General features: G+C 41.3%; 1 protein-coding gene across 1 annotated transcript in view; it reads right to left on the bottom strand.

Annotated features, from left to right (window-relative positions):
• Atp8b4 (ATPase, class I, type 8B, member 4) overlaps positions 1–18,505 on the bottom strand; it is a 102,332-nt gene that overhangs the window by 28,570 nt on the left and 55,257 nt on the right. Inside the window, exons 14-18 of the mRNA XM_013009961.1 lie at positions 16,228–16,416; positions 13,387–13,502; positions 10,127–10,291; positions 9,263–9,374; positions 6,655–6,760 (exon numbers count right to left, since the gene is read on the bottom strand). Coding sequence (XP_012865415.1) covers positions 6,655–6,760; positions 9,263–9,374; positions 10,127–10,291; positions 13,387–13,502; positions 16,228–16,416 — 688 coding nt within the window. The remainder of the gene's footprint in view (positions 1–6,654; positions 6,761–9,262; positions 9,375–10,126; positions 10,292–13,386; positions 13,503–16,227; positions 16,417–18,505) is intronic.

Raw genomic sequence — 18,505 nt, 5'->3', positions numbered from 1 at the left:
CAAGGGAAAAGATTTATAAAGTCAGACGGCTATGTGTGAAATTTAGGGAGTTATAAGAGTCAGGAGGAGATGAAGAGCAGACATGAAAAAAAAAATCACTATTTGAGACGTGGGAGGGTCAGACTTTGCTAGCAGATAATCATGTCAGGGAATTCCCCCCTCACAGCTTTGAAAATTTACAGTCCCATATAATAAAGAAAGCAATGGAGGCAAGTTCCTGGGAAAAGGAGATTTGCTCTGACAGTACTGCAGAGTCCATAAATTGTGCCCTAAAGCAGCACAAGGAAAACATCTCCTGAGGTTTCCTTTTTAGTAAAGTTCTCGTGTGTGCATAAATGACTCAACCTCTGTCTTTCCCCCCCTCTCCCTTAATGAGAACATTCCGAAGGAGGTTGAAGGTCATGAACGTATTGGCTGAAATACTATTTACTTAGGATTCCCCCTCAAAAAAACAAAGACACATCTTCCTAACATCTGACCTGAGCCCTTTTCCAGGCAGAAAAGGGACAGTTGGGGTTTTTCTTTTCTTTTCCAGCTCTCTCTTTTTCTTTAAACGGCCAGTGGTCTTTCCTCGCTGGCCGGCACTCCCTGCTTGTCAGACATTTACTCCTGTTCTGTAGCTGCCATTCCTTTTTCTCCCTGCCACGGAGCTCTCTAAACACCAGCTGGTTCTTGCAAGAACAATTTATTAGGGAAGTGGCAGGGGGAGCCGCGCAGAACTCGCGCCGGAGGATATAGTGTGTCTTTGCAGGCACACTACACAGTGCTTGACCACAGAAGACGAATCACGCGTGCTAAAACAAAAGAATGTCTGTTCTGCCAGCTCTGTCGTGAAGAGGCAGTTCAGAACGGTGCTGGCATGCAGAAACATGAACAGTCTGAGCGACCGCTGGCCTTCACAGCCCTGGACTCTAACAAGCACAGGAAGGTACCCGGAGAAGCCGCTGACGGAGTCCATGCAGCTTCTAAAGGGAGTAAGATGTGGGGAGTAAGTCATTCTGTGGCACTGTTGAAGGAAATCTCTATTCAAATACCAGAAGGATCTGGTAGGCGCTGGATTAAAATCAAGATACAACCTTTTAAAAAAAAAAAAAGTCAGTGTGGGATTTGCTACAAAAACTAAAGCTCTGGGCTTAAGAGACCCAGGTTCCGATCCAATGTCTTCCTCCCACAGCATAGAAGAAGCTGCAGTTGAATTGTGTGACTACTAGCCACTTGATTATTTGGTATCAGAACCAGGCCTAGAACTCAAGGACATTAATTTCTAGTTCTCCATCTACCACACAAAACTAGCGTATCCATATAGCCAGCCAGAGTTTGGAATAAAATGACAGCAAGAGGGATAACAAAAACTACATCACGCCTGTAATCCTAGCTACTCAGGAGGCTGAGATCTGAGGATCACCGTTTGAAGCCAGCCTGGGCAGAAACATTCCTGAGACTCTTATCTCTAATTAGTCACACACAAAAAAGCCAGAAGTAGAGGTGTGGTTCAAGTGGTAGAACGTAAGCCTTGAGCAAAAGAACCTCAGGGACAGTGCCCAGGTCCTGAGTTCAAGCCCCACAACCCACGCCATAAAAAAAACAAAAACAAAAAAACCCAACTTACTTCACACTCTGGCCATAAAGAAATGCAAATCAAAACAACATTGAGATTCCAACTCACCCATTATAATCAAGAATTCTAATAACAACCGATGCTGGAGGGGATGTGGCCAGAAGGGAACCCTACTGCATTGTGGGAGGGTAAACTTGTTCAACTACACTGGAAAGCAGAATGGAAGTTCCTCAAAAGATTACACACAGATCTCCCCTGTGACCCAACAATCCCACTTCTGGGCATTTACCCAAGCGATCACAAACAAGGCCATGCTAAATCTACCAGCACAACTATGTTTATCGCAGCATTATTCACCATAGCTAAGATATGGAACCAACCCAGATGCCCCTCAGCAGATGAATGGATCAAGAAAGTGTGGTATATATACATATACATACACATAAACATACACACACGTGTGCACACACACACACACAATGGAATTCTATGCTTCCATCCAAAACAATGACACTGCCCCATTTGTAAGGAAATGGAAAGACTTGGAAAAAAAAATCATATTAAGTGAAGTACACCAGGCCCAAAGAAACATAGGTCCCATGGTTTCCCTTATTTGCAATAACTAGTATACATCTAGGATAATCTTAGCAGATAAGCAGAATAGCTCAATAGCTATGTACATGTGACCATATAAGATGATGCTAAGCGAAATGATCTCTAAGACACAAGAGGTTTTTCTTGGTGGTTGTTGTTTTTAATATGCTATGTGAATTTTTTTTGTTTCTTTTGTATGTTCTTCTCCCTATCATGTATCCCCTGTTGTCACTGTATTTGATTTTTGTACATACGTTTATTTGAACTAGGGAAGGAAGGTGAACAGCAGAACAGTAAGACAAAGATGAGGGGGAAACCAATGCAACAGCGATATACACAGGACAGTATGTTGGTAATGATCTGTACAACTTGAGGGTGGGGAGTGGGGGGAAAGGAAAGCAGGAGAAATATGAGGGAAGGGGTAACAAGTTTGACAAGAAATGGACTTATCACCTTACTTATGCAACTGTTACCCCTCTGTACATCACCTTGACAATAAAAAATAAACATTTCTTTCACACACACACACACAAACCCTGCATCACTACCATGCTAATAGTAGAGGAAATCAAGTACATGAAATGTTGGCTAAGCCCCAGTTGTACCATCCCTTACTATCTAGAAAACCTGTAAGATAGCCAACCCCAGGAACACATTCATTATTAGAACTATGGGAATGGGCCAAGCTGATCCAATCTCAAGATAATTAAGAACCAACTTGCATTTTATTTGGCTCATACACTGTTTTAAATTATCTGTATGACCTTGATGGCCAATGTGAAGATTTCTCCACACCTCAGCCTGACATCTTATAATGGCCCAGATCACACCCTGATCACCTTACCTACCCAATCCTGGAGTCATGCATATTTGACAGTGCTGAGCTAATTATCCAAACAGAAAACTTCTACTCCTGGAGTCATGCATATTTGACAGTGCTGAGCTAATTATCCAAACAGAAAACTTTCTACCATGTACTGCCTATTCAAGAAAATACCAATGCCCATTTTGTTGCTTGAAAGAGAAAAAATCACTTGCTAGAGTAGAACTGGCACACTTCTCAGAAGCAGTAGTCATTTCCTGATTTAATCAGTTAAGAGGACAAGAGGGGCTGGGAAGGTGGCTCAGTGGTAGAGAGCTTGCCTTGCATGCATGAAGCCCTGAGTTTGATTTCTCAGCACCACATAAGCAGAAAAGGCTGGAAGTGCGCTGTGGCTCAAGTGGTAGAGTGCTAGCCTTGAGCTGAAGAGCTGAGGGACAGCACCCAGGCCCAGAGTTCAGGCCCCACGACTGACAAACAGACAAACAAAAAACAAAGAGGACATGAATTTTTCTAATGTTAAAATGTGATCAAAAGTGAATATTGGCCAGGCACTGGTAGCTCATACCTGTAATCCTAGCTACTCAGGAGGCTGAGATCTGAGGATCGCAATCCAAAACTAGCTCTGTAAGGAAAATCTGAGAGATTCTTATCTCCAGTTAATTGGTGCTGTGGCACAAGTGGTAGAGCACTGTCTTTAAGCAACAACAACAAAAAAATCAGGGACAACACCCAGGCCCTGAGTTCAAACCCTAGGACTCTGGTGCGTGCACGAGCATACACGCACACACACAGACACACACACACACATACATACACACACACAAAATGTGATCAACTGAAATACAGAATTATCAGACCAAACAAAATTACACTCTCAGTCTTCTTCCTTGGGCGGAAAACATATGTAGGTATTGGTAAAATGTAATCAATTGTAGCAAACATCTGAGAACCTATAGCAATTTAATTGTGGGTTTCTGGACATGTTCTTAAAGCTGCAGCAGCTAATGCAGTAAAACGAAGCCAGGAATCCAAGTGTCTAAGACAGTTTCAAGACACTAAATTTGAAACAAGCCGTATGTATAATATGTATGAAAATTACATATCCGTGTTTATGGCATACTCTAAACACATTTGACAGGTTTAAATAGAAGCATTTAGGTCATTTCCTTCCAATAGCTACTATCACTCAGATCCTGGTCTTTTGATACATTTTTGGGTTGTGTGTTTTTTTTTTTTGGCATGAACTTTCTCTGAACTCAAAAGCATAACACAAGAAAATGGAATGGTACGTATTTATGATTTCAGTAGTTCATCCCCAAAATTAGGGGCTTAGATAGTAATAGTCACAATTGGGAGTGTATCAAGCATAGCTTTTATTCCCCCAAGCCTAATATTCAGCACATCTATCCAATAAATGTATTGATTCCTCTATTAAAGAATTTGCTATCATATACTGTCTATCTGTCTTGGACTGACTTAATTGGTTAGCTTCCAAGTCAAGGTTGAAATAAACAGTGTGTGCCAGTCAGCTGAGCAAGATGGCTTCCAGGGTTGTGGAATACTGAGTCTAGGTAAAAATGTTTCACTTTTTTTCCTTTTATTTTTTCCTTTTTATTGAAAACAAAATGAGGGACTAGATGTAGCTCAGCAACAGAGCGCTTGCCTATCAAGTGCAAAGTCCTCGGTTCAATCCCCACTATAAAATAAGACCAAAAAAAAAGTTTTTAAAAAAGGAAACATTTTAGCTGTTTTCCCCTAATTGTAAAAGCTAAGCATAAACATTACTACATCACCTGGTGCACATCACCTGGACAGAACCCCTGAATGTTTTCCAAGGCTTAATTGTTGTGTGGATTGGCATATAGTGCTTGATGAATATAAATACATACATATATACACAGACATACTTCTTATGTACTATATGCATGATGCAATCTCATTTATCACTTATCAGATATATCATGGACATCTTTCAAGGCCAGTAAGTAACTACACAAACAGTTTGATTACATAGCATTCCATTGTGTGCATATGTGTATATATATGTACATGTGTATGCATATGTATGTGTGTCTGTATATGTATGATAAATAGTATTTAACAAAATTCTTCACTGTTGGGAATTTAAACTATTTCTCATTTCTTATTATTATATCTATCAAATACATTCCTATATGAATATTTATACATTTCTTTTTTTAATTTTCATATTTTTTTTTTTACTGATACCTGGTTTGAACTCAAGGCTTCATACACATACACACACACACACACACACACACACATTTGGCTTTTTTGGGTTTTTTGACAGTCATAGGGCTTGAACTCTGGGCCTACACACTGTCCCTGAGCTCTTCAGCTCAAGGCAAGCGTTCTACCACTTGAGCCACAGCACCACTTCCAGTTTTCTGGTGGTTAATCAGAGATAAGAGTCTCATGGGCTTTCCTTCCCCAGCTGGCTTTGAACCATGATCCTCAGATCTCAGCCTCCTGAGTAGCTAGGATTATAGACATGAGCCACCAGCACCGGACTTTTCTTTCTCTTTCTTTCTTTCTTTCTTTCTCTCTTTCCTTTCTTTCTCTCTCTCTCTCTTTTCTTCCTTCCTTCTTTCTTCTTTAAGGAAATTCCTAAAAGCAGAATTCACTAGTATAATTTGGAGATCTATTGGTATTTTGCCCTCTAGATAGTTTCTACTCATTTATAAATTACGGTTAATCTTGTTGGTCATCTTGAATGGGCTTAGGGATGTCTTAGAAATTAATTAAGCACACTTCTGGGTATGTCTCTAAAGATATTTTGAGAGATGATAAGAATATGAGGTTTCTGACCTATTGATCTTATGCAAGAGTTTTATACATGAGTGAATTTAAAAATCTATATACTTTTAGAAGGTAGCAGAGCTGTAAAAGTTGGTCTGGTTAGAAGAAATAGGTCATTGGGCCTGTGGGGTGTGGGGTGGTAATCATGCCTCGCCCCTTCTTGTCTCTGGTCCTCTGCTTCCTGGCTGCTATGAATTGAATAGCTCTACTCTACTATGCCTCCCTTCCCATGATATATTGAAACCATGAGCTACTCAGAAGGTCCTTCTTCACTAAACTGGTTCTGTAGGAAGCCGTTAACATCTATGAAAAAATCTGGATATCACAGAGTCCAAAACGATACAGTTTCCTCCACATCTCTCCTCCATAACAAGAGCTAGGCCATCTATTCAGTTAATCAAATGGATAGTAGCAGGGTGAAATCTTGAGATGGGAACTCAACCCTAACTCTCCAACCACAGTTCACCCTCTCTACTCAGAAACCTTCCTTACCTCTGGGGAAACAGGCCAAACACAGAGGCAGAGGTGTTGAATTCTTACGTTTTAGGCACCAAAATTGACTCTTGGATTTATTCTGAACTCCAGCCATCTGGAATTTCACTAATTGAGCTTTTTGAGAAGCAAAGAAAAATAATAATAAAAGAATCGTCCAAGTGTCAACTCCAAGCCTGTGCTCTACCAATTGAGCCACATGGAGACTTCCGGCTTTTTGATGGTTAATAGAAGCTAAGCACTCACATGGATTTTTCTGCCCAGGCTGGCTTTGAATCATGATCCTCAGGTCTCAACCTCTGGTAAAACCAGGATTACAAGTGTGAGCCTCTGATTTTGCTTCCCACCCCTTCCCTTTAACACTTACCTGAGTTCTTCTCTGACTTCTGCTGCAGTGTTACCCGCAATCACCAGCACATCATTCATGTCATCGGTCAGCAGGTTGCAGGCATAGCCGATGTTGATGGCAGTTTCTGAAACAAAATAAAGCCATCTCTGGTTAAAAAAAAAAACTACTAAATAAGACTAGTTCTTCAGGGGTGTGTGTTTGTGTGTGTGTGTGTATGCACGTGCATGCGTGTGTGTGTGTGTGTGTGTGTGTGTGTGTGTGTGTGTGTTGTGGGGCTTGAGCTCTGGGCCTGGGCACTGTCCCTCAGCTCTTCATCTCAAAGTGAGCGCTCTACCACTTGCGCCACAGCACCACTTCTGGTTTTCTGGTGATTTATTGGAGATAAGAGTCTCATGGACTTTCCTGCCTGGGCTGGCTTGGAACCATGATCCTCAAATCTTAGCCTCCTGAGTAGCTAGGATTACAGGTGTGAGCCCAACTGGTGGCTGGCTAGTTCTTCATCTCCTTTTGAAGCCATAATTGTACGTTTTCTTAGAGCCTACGTATCTTGTTAAGATTAAAGACCACAGGATGAATGGCAAAACACAGTGACCCAGAAGGCAAGTCAAAGACCTGGTTTCCATGGTCAAAGTCACCACTTGCTCAACCCATGGAGAAGGAAGAACCTCTCTGAATCTTCTACTTATCTAGTTTTTAAAAATGCCTACACAGCCAGGTGCCAGTGGCTCACACCTGTAATCTTAGCTACTCAGGAGGTTGAGATCCGATGATCACTATTTGAGAACAACCTGGATAGAAAATCCCTAACCAAGGGGCTGGGAAGGTGGCTCAGAGGTAGAGCGCTTGCCTTGCATGCATGAGGCCCTGCGTGCGATTCCTCAGCACCACATAAGCAGAAAGAAAAAAGCCGGAAGTGGCGCTGTGGCTCAAGTGGTAGAGCGCTAGCCTTGAGCTGAAGAGCTGAGAGACAGCGCCCAGGTCCAGAGTTCAGGCCCCACGACCAGACCCCACCCCCCCAAAAAAAAGAAAAAAGAAAATCCTTAACCAAGACTCTTACCTGCAATTAACTACAAAAAAAAAAAAAAGCCCAAAGTGGAGCTGTGGCTCAAGTGGTAGAGTACTAGCCTTGAGCAAAAGCAGCTCAGCTCAGCAACAGTGCTCAGAACCTGAGTTCAAGCCCCAGGACCAGCAAAAATAAAAATAAAAAGTCTCCAGATTCTCAAATTAGTATTCACAAAGACATCTTAAAATCTCATAACTGAATGGTGTGATAACAATGATAGATTTATGACCAATTAATAATTTGATGAAGATATAGAGATTTGATTTACCAAATCTGTAAATTCCTCAGTGCACCCCCCAAATCATCTAACAACTGAACAGAATTTCTAAAACAAGTGTATGACAATTGAATATTTTGGTTTACATATGGCCAAGCATAAAATACTTATTATTTTAATTATTACTGCTAGCAACCAATCAAAAATATATCAATCCCTTTTACTTTCTTAGGAAAACCATATTCTACACACAATACCTTAATATTTTGTTGTTGTTAAAAATGAGTCCAAGCCTGGCACCAGTGTCTCACATCTGTAATCCTAGCTACTCAGGAAGCTGTGGCCCGAGGATCATGGTTCGAAGCCAGTCAGGCATTAAAGTCCCCATGAGGCTCTTATCTCCAATTAACCACTCAAAAACCAGAAGTGGAGCTGTGGCTCAAAGTGGTAGAGTGCTATCTTTGAGCAAAAGAGCTCAGGGACAGCACCCAGGCCCTGAGTTCAAGCCCTGCAACCACCACCAACAAAAGAATCCAGTCTCATTGTACTACTGAGTGTATAATCCCGGGATCTAACAATTATGCTGGTGCAGCTATAGTGGCTGTTAAAATACTAAAATCCATCCATGAACAGAGCCTTCCCTAAGTCTCCCCAAAGCTCACCTGTCACTCTTACCTCTCCCAGAAGATCTTCTAAAAACTCCTACCAGCAAGAAACCAAAGGAGTAACCAGAGACGCCTAATTCTCTGTTTAATACTGAGTTGACCTCTCTCTAGGTTGGAGACGGTGCTCACAGGAACCAATTGTTAAGTATTTTTAATACCTCTGATCCTTACAGATGGAAAAGACTACTGGCCTGAAATTCTATTAACTTTAAGACAGACTACAGGAAGTATTTTAGTTTTTGGCCTTATTTTTACACAATAAATTCTTGCTGTATATTGGCTTTCTTCCCTTTTTTTGTATTTCAAATTTCCCTCATATGAACAATTAGAGGAATACCCAATGCGGATTTCTGTTCAATTAAAATTTTACTACAAGCCAATCCTGACGGTTCACATCTAATCCTAGCTACTCAGGAGGTTGAGATCTGAGAATCGTAGTTCGAAGCCAGGCGGAGGAAGGAAAGTCTGTGAGATTCTTATCCCCAATTAATCACTTAAAAAAAACCACAAAACAAGTTGTGCTGTGGTTCAAGTGGTAGAGCACTTTCCTTAAGCACAAAAGCCCAAGGACAGTGCCCAGGCTCTGAGCTCAAACCCTGGGACCAGCATCAAAAAAAAAAAATCCTACAGAATTCAAGTCTCCCTTTTCAAAACGTTATCATTATACATCTTCAAATGTACCTTGTTTGTCTCCCGTGAGAATCCAGACCTTAATATTGGCTAGTGACAAATTCGTAACTGTTTCAATCACTCCCTCTTGTAACTTATCTTCTACAGCAGTGGCACCTAGTAGCTTCAATGGAAAACAGAGAATAACATATATGTTAATGCATGCAAACAATAGCTGAAACATTTATGGTTTCCAGGATCAGAGTTTTGGAGGTCAAGGAATACAAAAAAATAAAAAGGATGATACAGTATGATATATTGATTAAAGTATCCAATTGCAATAGTACAGACAGACTCCCAAAAAAGGCCCCAAATCAACCCAACTTAATGGTAGAAATACTGGGGGTTAAAATGTACAAGAGGGCCAGGTGCTGGTGGCTCACACCTGTAATTCTAGCTACTCAGGAGGCTGAGATCTGAGGATCATGCTTTGAAGCGATGAAACTCTTATCTCCAGCTGAGCACCAGAAAACCAGAAGTAGAGCTGTGGCTCAAAGTAGTAGAGAGCTAGCCTTCAGCAAAAGAGCTCAGGGACAGCGCCCAGGCCCTGAGTTCAGGCCTCATGATCGAAAAACACAAAAATGTGGGTCATAAAGCAGGAAAAGGGGATAGGAACTCATAAGATCAGGGACATACCAGAGGTTAACAAGTAATAGTCTACTGTATTCTACCAATTACATAAGGTACTTGACTAATTAACAGGAGAGCCATACCCAGGGAACTCAAAGCCAACATGTAAAGTACGATACAGTGTTTCAAAGAGTAACATCAGTTATGTGCAAGATGATTTAGCCACTGGTTTAGTGCTAAGCTGGGTCTCCAAACACATAATTATCCTTTCTGTAAACACAACCCATCATGCTTCTAAATGCCTACCATCAGATCTCTTTCAATTTCTTCATACAGCTCACATATCCGTTCGTCCCTCTCCTCTGCGGCAGTGTTTGCATCTTCGAGCATCTTGTGCCACTCTTTAAAATACTTGTCGTCCAGGTCCCTGTATGCAATTGCCAAGGTTCGAAGACCTTCCCCTGAAAATTCCTAGCACCGAAAATAGACACTTAGGAACCACTAGAAAACAATAAGCACAGTAATGAACTACCACCGTGATGGTGGGTATGGAAATCGAGTCAGATTCATTTTATCCCAAGAGCATCCCTTGGCATCTTGACTAATAACTTTGATCCTCTTAAGGGAGAGAAGGTCTGTATTGTGTGTTTTATTTCTATGAGGTTAAAGGCTTCACAGGAAGTAGCTTTCCCCCTAAAGATGCCAGAAATGCATGCTTATGCATCCTAGTGTAAAGTTAGTACAGTAATTTTGTCTTTAATTTTGGTGCGAGTCTCAGAGTCTGGACACTGTCCCTGGGCTCTTGTGCTTAAGGTTAGTGCTCTACCACTTGAACCACAGCACCACTTCTGTTTTGGGATGTTTTTGGTCAGTCACAGGGCTTGAACTCAGGATCTGAGCATTTATCCCTGAGCTGTTTTGCTCAAGGTGAGTGTTCTACCACTTTGAACCACAGCACCACTTCTGGTTTTCTGGTGGTTAATTGGAGATAAGAGTCTCACAGACTTCCCTGCCCAGGTTGGCTTTGAATGGAGATCCTAGACCTCAGCCTCCTGAGTAGCTAGGATTACAGGCGTAAGCCACCAGTGCCAGGTTTTTTTCTGGAGCGGGGTGGGAGGAGTGGTTAATTGGAGATAAGAGTCTCGTGGATTTTCCTTCCCCAGGCTGTCTTTGAGCCACAATCCTCAGATCTGTAAGATGTTAGGCAGAAGCCACCAGCATCTGGCTTGTAGTTAAAAAAAAAAAACTTAAAATTATTTGAATTTTTTTTTTTTCGTATGCGCTGGTAGTTGCGCTTGAACTCAGGATTCACACTTTCATCGCTTGGCTTTTTGCTCGCAGATGGTACTATACCATTTAGCCACACTTGTGGCTTTTTTTGAATGGTTAAATGGAGATAAGACTTAGGCTTCCTGCAGGGGCTGGCTTTGAATCAGACACTCAGATCTCAGCCTCCTGAGTAGCTAGGATTATTAGCATGAGCCACCAGTGCCTGGCAATTGTTTAAACTTTTGAAGACTCTACCATCCAGTCAGCTTTATTGAAACAGTCTCTCTGTATTGTTTTTTTTTTAAAGAAACTATGTCCTAGAAGTTAGTATTTAATAATCAGATAAATACCAGGGAAAACCATCCTTTTCCTATAGTAGCTCAGTGGCACAGCCATCTCAAGTGATCACTTCTAGTCACGGAGACTGGGAGCTGCTAACAGTTTCACACAGCCGCAGAGCTAGAAACGGATGCAGGGTGCACTGGGGAAATGCTACAACCTCCCACTTTGCTTCTGCCTGCAATGGTCACTTTATGGCCTCCAAACCCAGCACACAAAGCACTTTTTTATAGCCATGTCTGCTCCTTTGAGCATTGCTATTGAGCCTGTCTTCTCTCTCCATTGTGTGTTTTGTTTTTATTTTTCAGCTTATGGCACACAGTAGAGGTTTTATGGTCAGGCAAAAGTTAACATCATGACAGACTCTAATTAGGTCAAGAGAAAAGTCAATGCATACTGCAAGGATGTGGCTTAGCCTAGAGAGACCATGAGAAAAATTATCCCAAATTTACCGCCGAGCCAGTGAGCAGCCCTTGGGATATGGCGATCGTATTTTACAAGCCCACCACTAGGGTCTCCTTCTGATCTGAAAACTTAGTTATTGCCTCATAACGATCTTTTGTCTTCTTAATTCGCACAGACACTTCTTCGCCTTTAACTCACAACCCCACTGGGCACAATCACTGCTTTCCTCTCTTGTTCTGGACAAGAGGGAATCAACTCTGAGTTGACAATACAAAAGTGGACAGATGATTTAAGTTATTTAATTAGTGCATGAAACACAAGTCGAATCCTAAATTGACCATTTGAGCAAGGGCTTTTCCTATCGTTAAACAATTCAAAATCAATTATTAAACACAAATTTAAAAACCTCAGAATCTCGAAGCCAAACTGAACCAAATGAATGAAGGAAAGAACAAGTCACATTGATCTGGTCTAAAAGAATATTTTTTTTTCCTTTTTCATAGACACATTGAAAAAAATAAAGTTTCCTATATACTATAGTAACAAAAGAGAGTACATGGAAATTTAGAATGTTGGTGTCTGAGTAATGGCAAAAATCAGATAGTTATGATCCCAAGGTTTCTTTCATTTGAAAAAAAAAGTAAATAAAAATAAGAATAAAAAGACTATGCCAGCCTTCTGGATTAGATTAAAAGAAAATCAAGAATGCCCTATTGGAAGGACAAAAAGAATAGCCATGTTTGTAACCCATATTACTAAACCATCATTCTGTTTAAAAGCTTAAAGTCAGGCAAAGTTTCTGAATTTTATTTGTTTTTGTTTAAAGATTCGAGGAATGTTTTCTATTAAATATAGGGTCTGACAGCGAACATAATTATCAATGTGTTTTTTTTTTTAAAGAAAAAGTAGCAGCATTGAGAAAATGAGAATTTTGACAAATCACCTCCTTCATCCCCCAAAGTTCTCATAGGGTTAAATGAGAACTTCGAACAAATAGGAGAGAAATACTTGAATCTCAGGTTGAAGCAAACTGGTGTTCATATGAATTGATTCCCCTCTTCCCTGAAAGCAACCCTGAGCCGATGTCCAGTTACTGTGTTCATCTGCCCAAGGTGACACAGATGAACCGATTCCAGGAAGCCAGGAGGGACCAACAAGCCAGTTTTCAGACACATTGGCCCATTTCCTCCTGCAACTGCTCTCCAGATTCTCTCTTGGTGTCAGATTGCTTAGCTGATAGTTTTTTGTTTTGTTTTGTGCCGCTCTTGGGGCTCCGAGTGCTGTCCCTGAGCTTTTTGGCTCAAAGGTAGAGCTGTATCCCTTGAGCCACAAAACTGCACTTCTGGATGTTTTCATACTTAATGGGACATAAGGGTCTCATGGACTTTCCTGCCTGGGCTGGTTTCGAACTACGATCCTCAGATCTCAGCCGCCAGCGTAGCGAGGATTGCACGTGTAAGCCACAGACCCGCAGCCATAGCTGACAGTTTTAAAATAAGACCTAATCTCAGGAGACGGCCGAAGGGCTGCAATCCTAACCTTCAGTCACTTACACTGAGGTGGTCGAATGTCACAGATGGAAGGTTTTCATTGGAAGAATGAAGTCTTTCAAACAGGACAGTATCTGCTCCTTTGGAATAAAGTTTTATCTGTCCTGCTGGGTTTCGAACTGGAAAGAAAAAAATAAGTATTTAGAATGGCAGATGAGAAACAGTGACATCTGTCAAAACTAAACTCTTGCAGGAGTCTAGCTAGATGCTTTTTAAAAACAAGGTTTCATCTAGCAGTAAAACATCAGAGACTTTGGTTTAGATCACTACCTAAATCCCTTGCCTCTCCCCCTGTTTTATCAGCTTAGAAATAGTCTTTCTACTTGAGTCTTTGCTAGTCCCCAAACTCAGAAACAAAAGTTTTTATGCTCATAAATAATACCTTTTTATTTTCTTTAACTACTGCTGCTAAGGGGTTGATAAGTGTAAAAGAAGTCTTCTGTATTGAGCACAATTTAGACTTTTGTTAGAAAGCTCCAGGTATGAAATTTGAGACCTACAGTGGTGCAAATCACTAACACTGTACAGTTAAACTGTCTCCATATGGACTTCTAGCCACACAAGTCGTGATTCACACATTAACTCCAAGTCAGTGCTGGGGGTGTGGGGGTGGTGGGGGTGGTGTGTGTGTGTTGGTCCTGGGACTTGAACTCAGAGTCAGAGCCTGAGTGCTGTCTCTGAGCTCTTGTGCTCAAGGCTAGTGTTCTACCCTTTGAGCCATAGCTCCACTTCCAGCTTTTTGGTGGATTGCTGTCTTATTTCTTAATGCCCTTGGCTCTTGGGAAAGGCTCATCCATTCTCCATGGTTCATTCTTAGGCCAATCCCAGCTAAACATATCTCCCAGAGGAAGATGAAGAACTGAAGGCTTTAAAAGCATCCCACTTGGGGGCTGGGAAGGTGGCTCAGTGGTAGAGCGCTTGCCTTGCATGCATGAGGCCCTGGGTTTGATTCCTCAGCACCACATAAGAAAAAAGCCGGAAGTGGTGCTGTGGCTCAAGTGGTAGAGTGCTAGCCTTGAGCTGAAGAGCTGAGGGACAGCGCCCAGGCCCAGAGTTCAGGCCCCACGACCAGACCCAAAATAAATAAAAATAAATAATAAAATAAAAACATCCTACTTGAAGTCTGTTATTAGTAGGGTTGTATTTTAAGGGGGGGAGGACTAGTACTGGGGTTTGAACTCAGTGGCATGGGTACTATCCTTAGCTCTTTTGCTCAAGGCTGATGCTCTACCACTTGAGCCACATCTCTATACCCAGCTTTTTAGTGTCTCTCAGTGATAAGACTCCACAGATTTCTTTGCCCAGCCTGTCTTTGAGCCATGATCTTCAGATCTCAGCCTCCTGAGCAGCTAGGATGACAGGCATGAATCACTGGCACCTGAGTTAATAATGTCTTGGTGTTTTGAGTTTCTTTTTTTTATATATGCTCCCTAACTTTGGAAGTAATAGACCTTCTATGCTGCCTTTATCTCTAGCTTTTCTGTGTATGCGATCAGATGAATTTGTCTTTCAAGTAATAGGATATTTGGCCAAAAAAAAATTTTTTTGGGGGGAGGTCTGGTCGTGGGGCCTGAACTCTGGGCCTGGGCGCTGTCCTTCAGCTCTTCAGCTCAAGGCTAGCGCTCTACCACTTGAACCACTGCACCCACTTCTGGCTTTTTTTCTTTTTGTTTATGTGGTGCTGGGGAATCAAACCCAGGGCCTCATACATGCAAGGCAAGCGCTCTACCACTGAGCCACCTTCCCAGCCCATTGGCCAAATTTTTTTAGCCTTGATTTCTGTAGGCACTCCATAATTATTTATTGAATGAATGAATGAATGACATGGTCATATATTTCCTCCTAAGATCTACAATTTCAGACTGTTGCAAGGCCAGCATGGTAGTTCATGCCTATAATTCCCTAGTTATTGGAAGATGGAGAGAGGAGAATTAAGGACTGTCAGCCTAGGCCAAAAGGAAATAGGATCTCAAAAATCAAAGCTTGGAGCCAGGCGCCAGTGGCTCACGCCTGTCATCCTAGCTACTCAGGAGGCTGAGATCCGAGGATCGCAGTTCAAAGCCAGCCCGGGCAGGACTCCTGACTCTACATCTACCTTTATTGTTCTGAGAGCAGTTTGCGACTCTCTTCCCCAGGAGAGATAGCCTGTCCTCTAGCTGACATTAAATGCTTCTGATTTCTACATGACTGTGTCTGAGTGGTTTTCTGGGTCGGTGCTTACAATGATGATGAAGAAGAAGAGGAAGGAGAGGAAGAGGAGGAAGAAGAGGAGGAGGAAGAGGAAGGGAAGGGGGAAGAGAACAACAACAACTAATGATGATGATGATGATAGCAGCAGCAGAGGAGAAGACAATGCTGACTAATTCCAATTGCTAAGGTTACAACCCCCTGCTCTGACCATACCTTCACCATTGTCATCAGCTGAATCAAAGATCACTACACATTTTCTACTCAATTATAGTTTTCCCTTAAGAACGGAGTACCTTGAAATAGATGCTCATTTTAAGGATATACTACTATCAATATAATAGGATACAAAATTTAGAGCTTTCTTTAAATGAATATAACTATGGATGTACAGTATACTTTTTTTTCTTCCTCTCTTGACTTTTAATTATCCTTTATCACCCTAGATCTATTATCACTTTCTCCTGGCCTGGATAGCTCTAATGTGAGCTGGAAACATCAGGACTGGTTCTTATGTTGGTCTTTTACCCACCACAAGAGTTCATAAAGTGGCAAAAAAAAATCATAACTCTCACCAGATGGCCAAGAGTAATAATCCCTGAAAAGCATCACTATGACCACAGAGCGATCAAAAGTAATCTCAGCTACCCACCATACCTATGACCGACATCCTCTTCCTGACATTGTTGAAGTCCAAAAAGGCCAGCAGTTGATATGTAACGAGTGTCCCTAATTCCTCTATTGTTATTGTTTCCGGCGTCCGAGACTTAAAAACGAACCCACAGTTTTTAGCCGCAGTCACTAGAGCCCCTTCATCTGGTGACTGAACTTGGTAAATCAGCTGTCCTGAAAAAGAAAGGAAGAAGTATGATAAGAACATTCGCACAATTCCAGTGCCATTCCCAACTCCTTCTTGGATTTGAACTCACAGCCTTAGACTTGTCAAGCATGCCTTCATTCCTTTTTGCTATAAGTATTTATCAGAGAGTCGTGGTTTTGCCCAGGCAAGCCTAGACCATAATGCTTCAACCTACAACCTCCCAGATAACTAGGATTACAGACACATACCATCACTACCTCATTATTGGTTGAGATGGAGTCTTACTTAACTTTCTGTCCAAGATGATCCTCTCAGTCTCTGCCTTCCTAGCAGTTGGGATTACAAGCATGACCCACCACATTAGCCCAACTTGTTCTCTAATACCCAATATAAGCATCAGCTCCAAAAAATATTTCCAATGCTTAGGTTTCCTTTCCTAGTTACCATCCACCCCGTCTTCTGGGTACCACAGGGCATGCTGTAGTATAGTCCCAGACACCTGAGAGAAAAAAGACCTATTTCTCAGTCTACTTCTCCATAGGCTAAAACTTTCTGAGGTCAGAAGCCATACTTTTCTTGTGACTAGAGAAGAGCCACATAATCCTCAGGGTAAGCATCTGAGCTCATTACATTGATCATTAAAATCATCATTTCTTATCTACACTGGAGGGACCTATGGCTGAAAGAGATGGCGTGATATTTAGAAAGAGTGCACGACAAAGAACAAGGGAACTGATTCTCCGATCACCACTCCAGGGAAGCATTGATACCCACTTTAGGAGAATTCAGGCAAAATATCTATCAGACGGGAAAGAATCCAGCCAGGATGTTAATACACTATTCCTTGATATTATGTGTGGTAAATGGGACTAAGAGAACTCAGGAGAGGAATGAAATGACCAAAACCAAAAGAAAAAAAAAGGAAAAACATAAAATATACTTAATGTAGTATGTACAAAGTAAGCTTTCATGATGTTTGTAAAAATTAATTGGAAAAAGAGGGCAGAGACAGAGCTATGGTTTATTGATTTGTAGTGATATTCAAGATAAGATTAGGTGGTTGTATATTAACGGATATATCATGATTTTATGTATTATATTGTATGTATATGCATGTCCACATATAAACACACACACACACAAGCATGAAGAAAACATATAGAGAAAAAAATGAAGCTGCTAAACGCAGCTTTACTCACAAAAGCCCAAGGCTAGAAAGAACCCAAATGGGCATCAACAGAGAACTAGAAAGAAAAATGGGGCCTCTTCATGTAAAGGAATACTACTTAGCAATAAAAAAATTAAACAATCAGTTGATTTAACAACACAGATAAATGACAGAATCTACCCTGTGTCAAAGAGGCTACACACAAAAAGTATATGCACCGTTGGATTCCATTGATATGAATGACAAAAATAGGCAAAACCCACGATGGGTGATAAGAATCAGAGCTGTACTTGGTTTGTGAGTATTGAATAATCAAGGACAACAATGCTCTGTCTGGAAAGATTGAAGAGATTTATACCTTGATAGGACCACTGATTACATAGATTTATGTAATTGCTAAATCTCATCAAACTATATATATATATAAAACAAGAAAATAATGTTGGAAAACAATTATAATAAGCTACAAATGAGAAATATGAGGGATAATATATAGATTTGATCATCAAAGAAACAAAAAAAATACTTCATGGGACTGGAGGCATGGCTCATATGGTAGAGTGCCAGTCGATGAGCAAAAGTGTCAGATACTGAGTTTAAAGTCCCAGTCTCAGACCAAAAAAGAGAAAAAGAACCAACCCAAAACACACCTCCAAACATTTGCAAAAGAAAATGAAGGAAGGTTCAAGCCACCCCCTAGATTCTCCAAACTCAAAAGTCAACAAATGACACTAGAAGCGGTCTTGGGACATGATGAGCAGAAGGAAATCAGAATTCGCTTCAGCCTTCCTGGGCGCCTCTCTTGCCAGTGTGCTCTGAATAGCAGCTTGCAAGTGTTCCTTCTATGCTGAGGATACAGTCTCCGTCAGGGAGACGCTTCAGTTTGTTGGGGCTGGAGACCAAAGCTAAGGAGAACCTGAAGTAGCTTCACACTTCCAGAGGAGGAG

Source organism: Dipodomys ordii, unplaced genomic scaffold (genome assembly GCF_000151885.1).
Source record: "Dipodomys ordii isolate 6190 unplaced genomic scaffold, Dord_2.0 Scaffold11, whole genome shotgun sequence".
Taxonomy (NCBI): domain Eukaryota; kingdom Metazoa; phylum Chordata; class Mammalia; order Rodentia; family Heteromyidae; genus Dipodomys; species Dipodomys ordii.
This window is presented reverse-complemented; position numbering and strand designations above follow the sequence as displayed.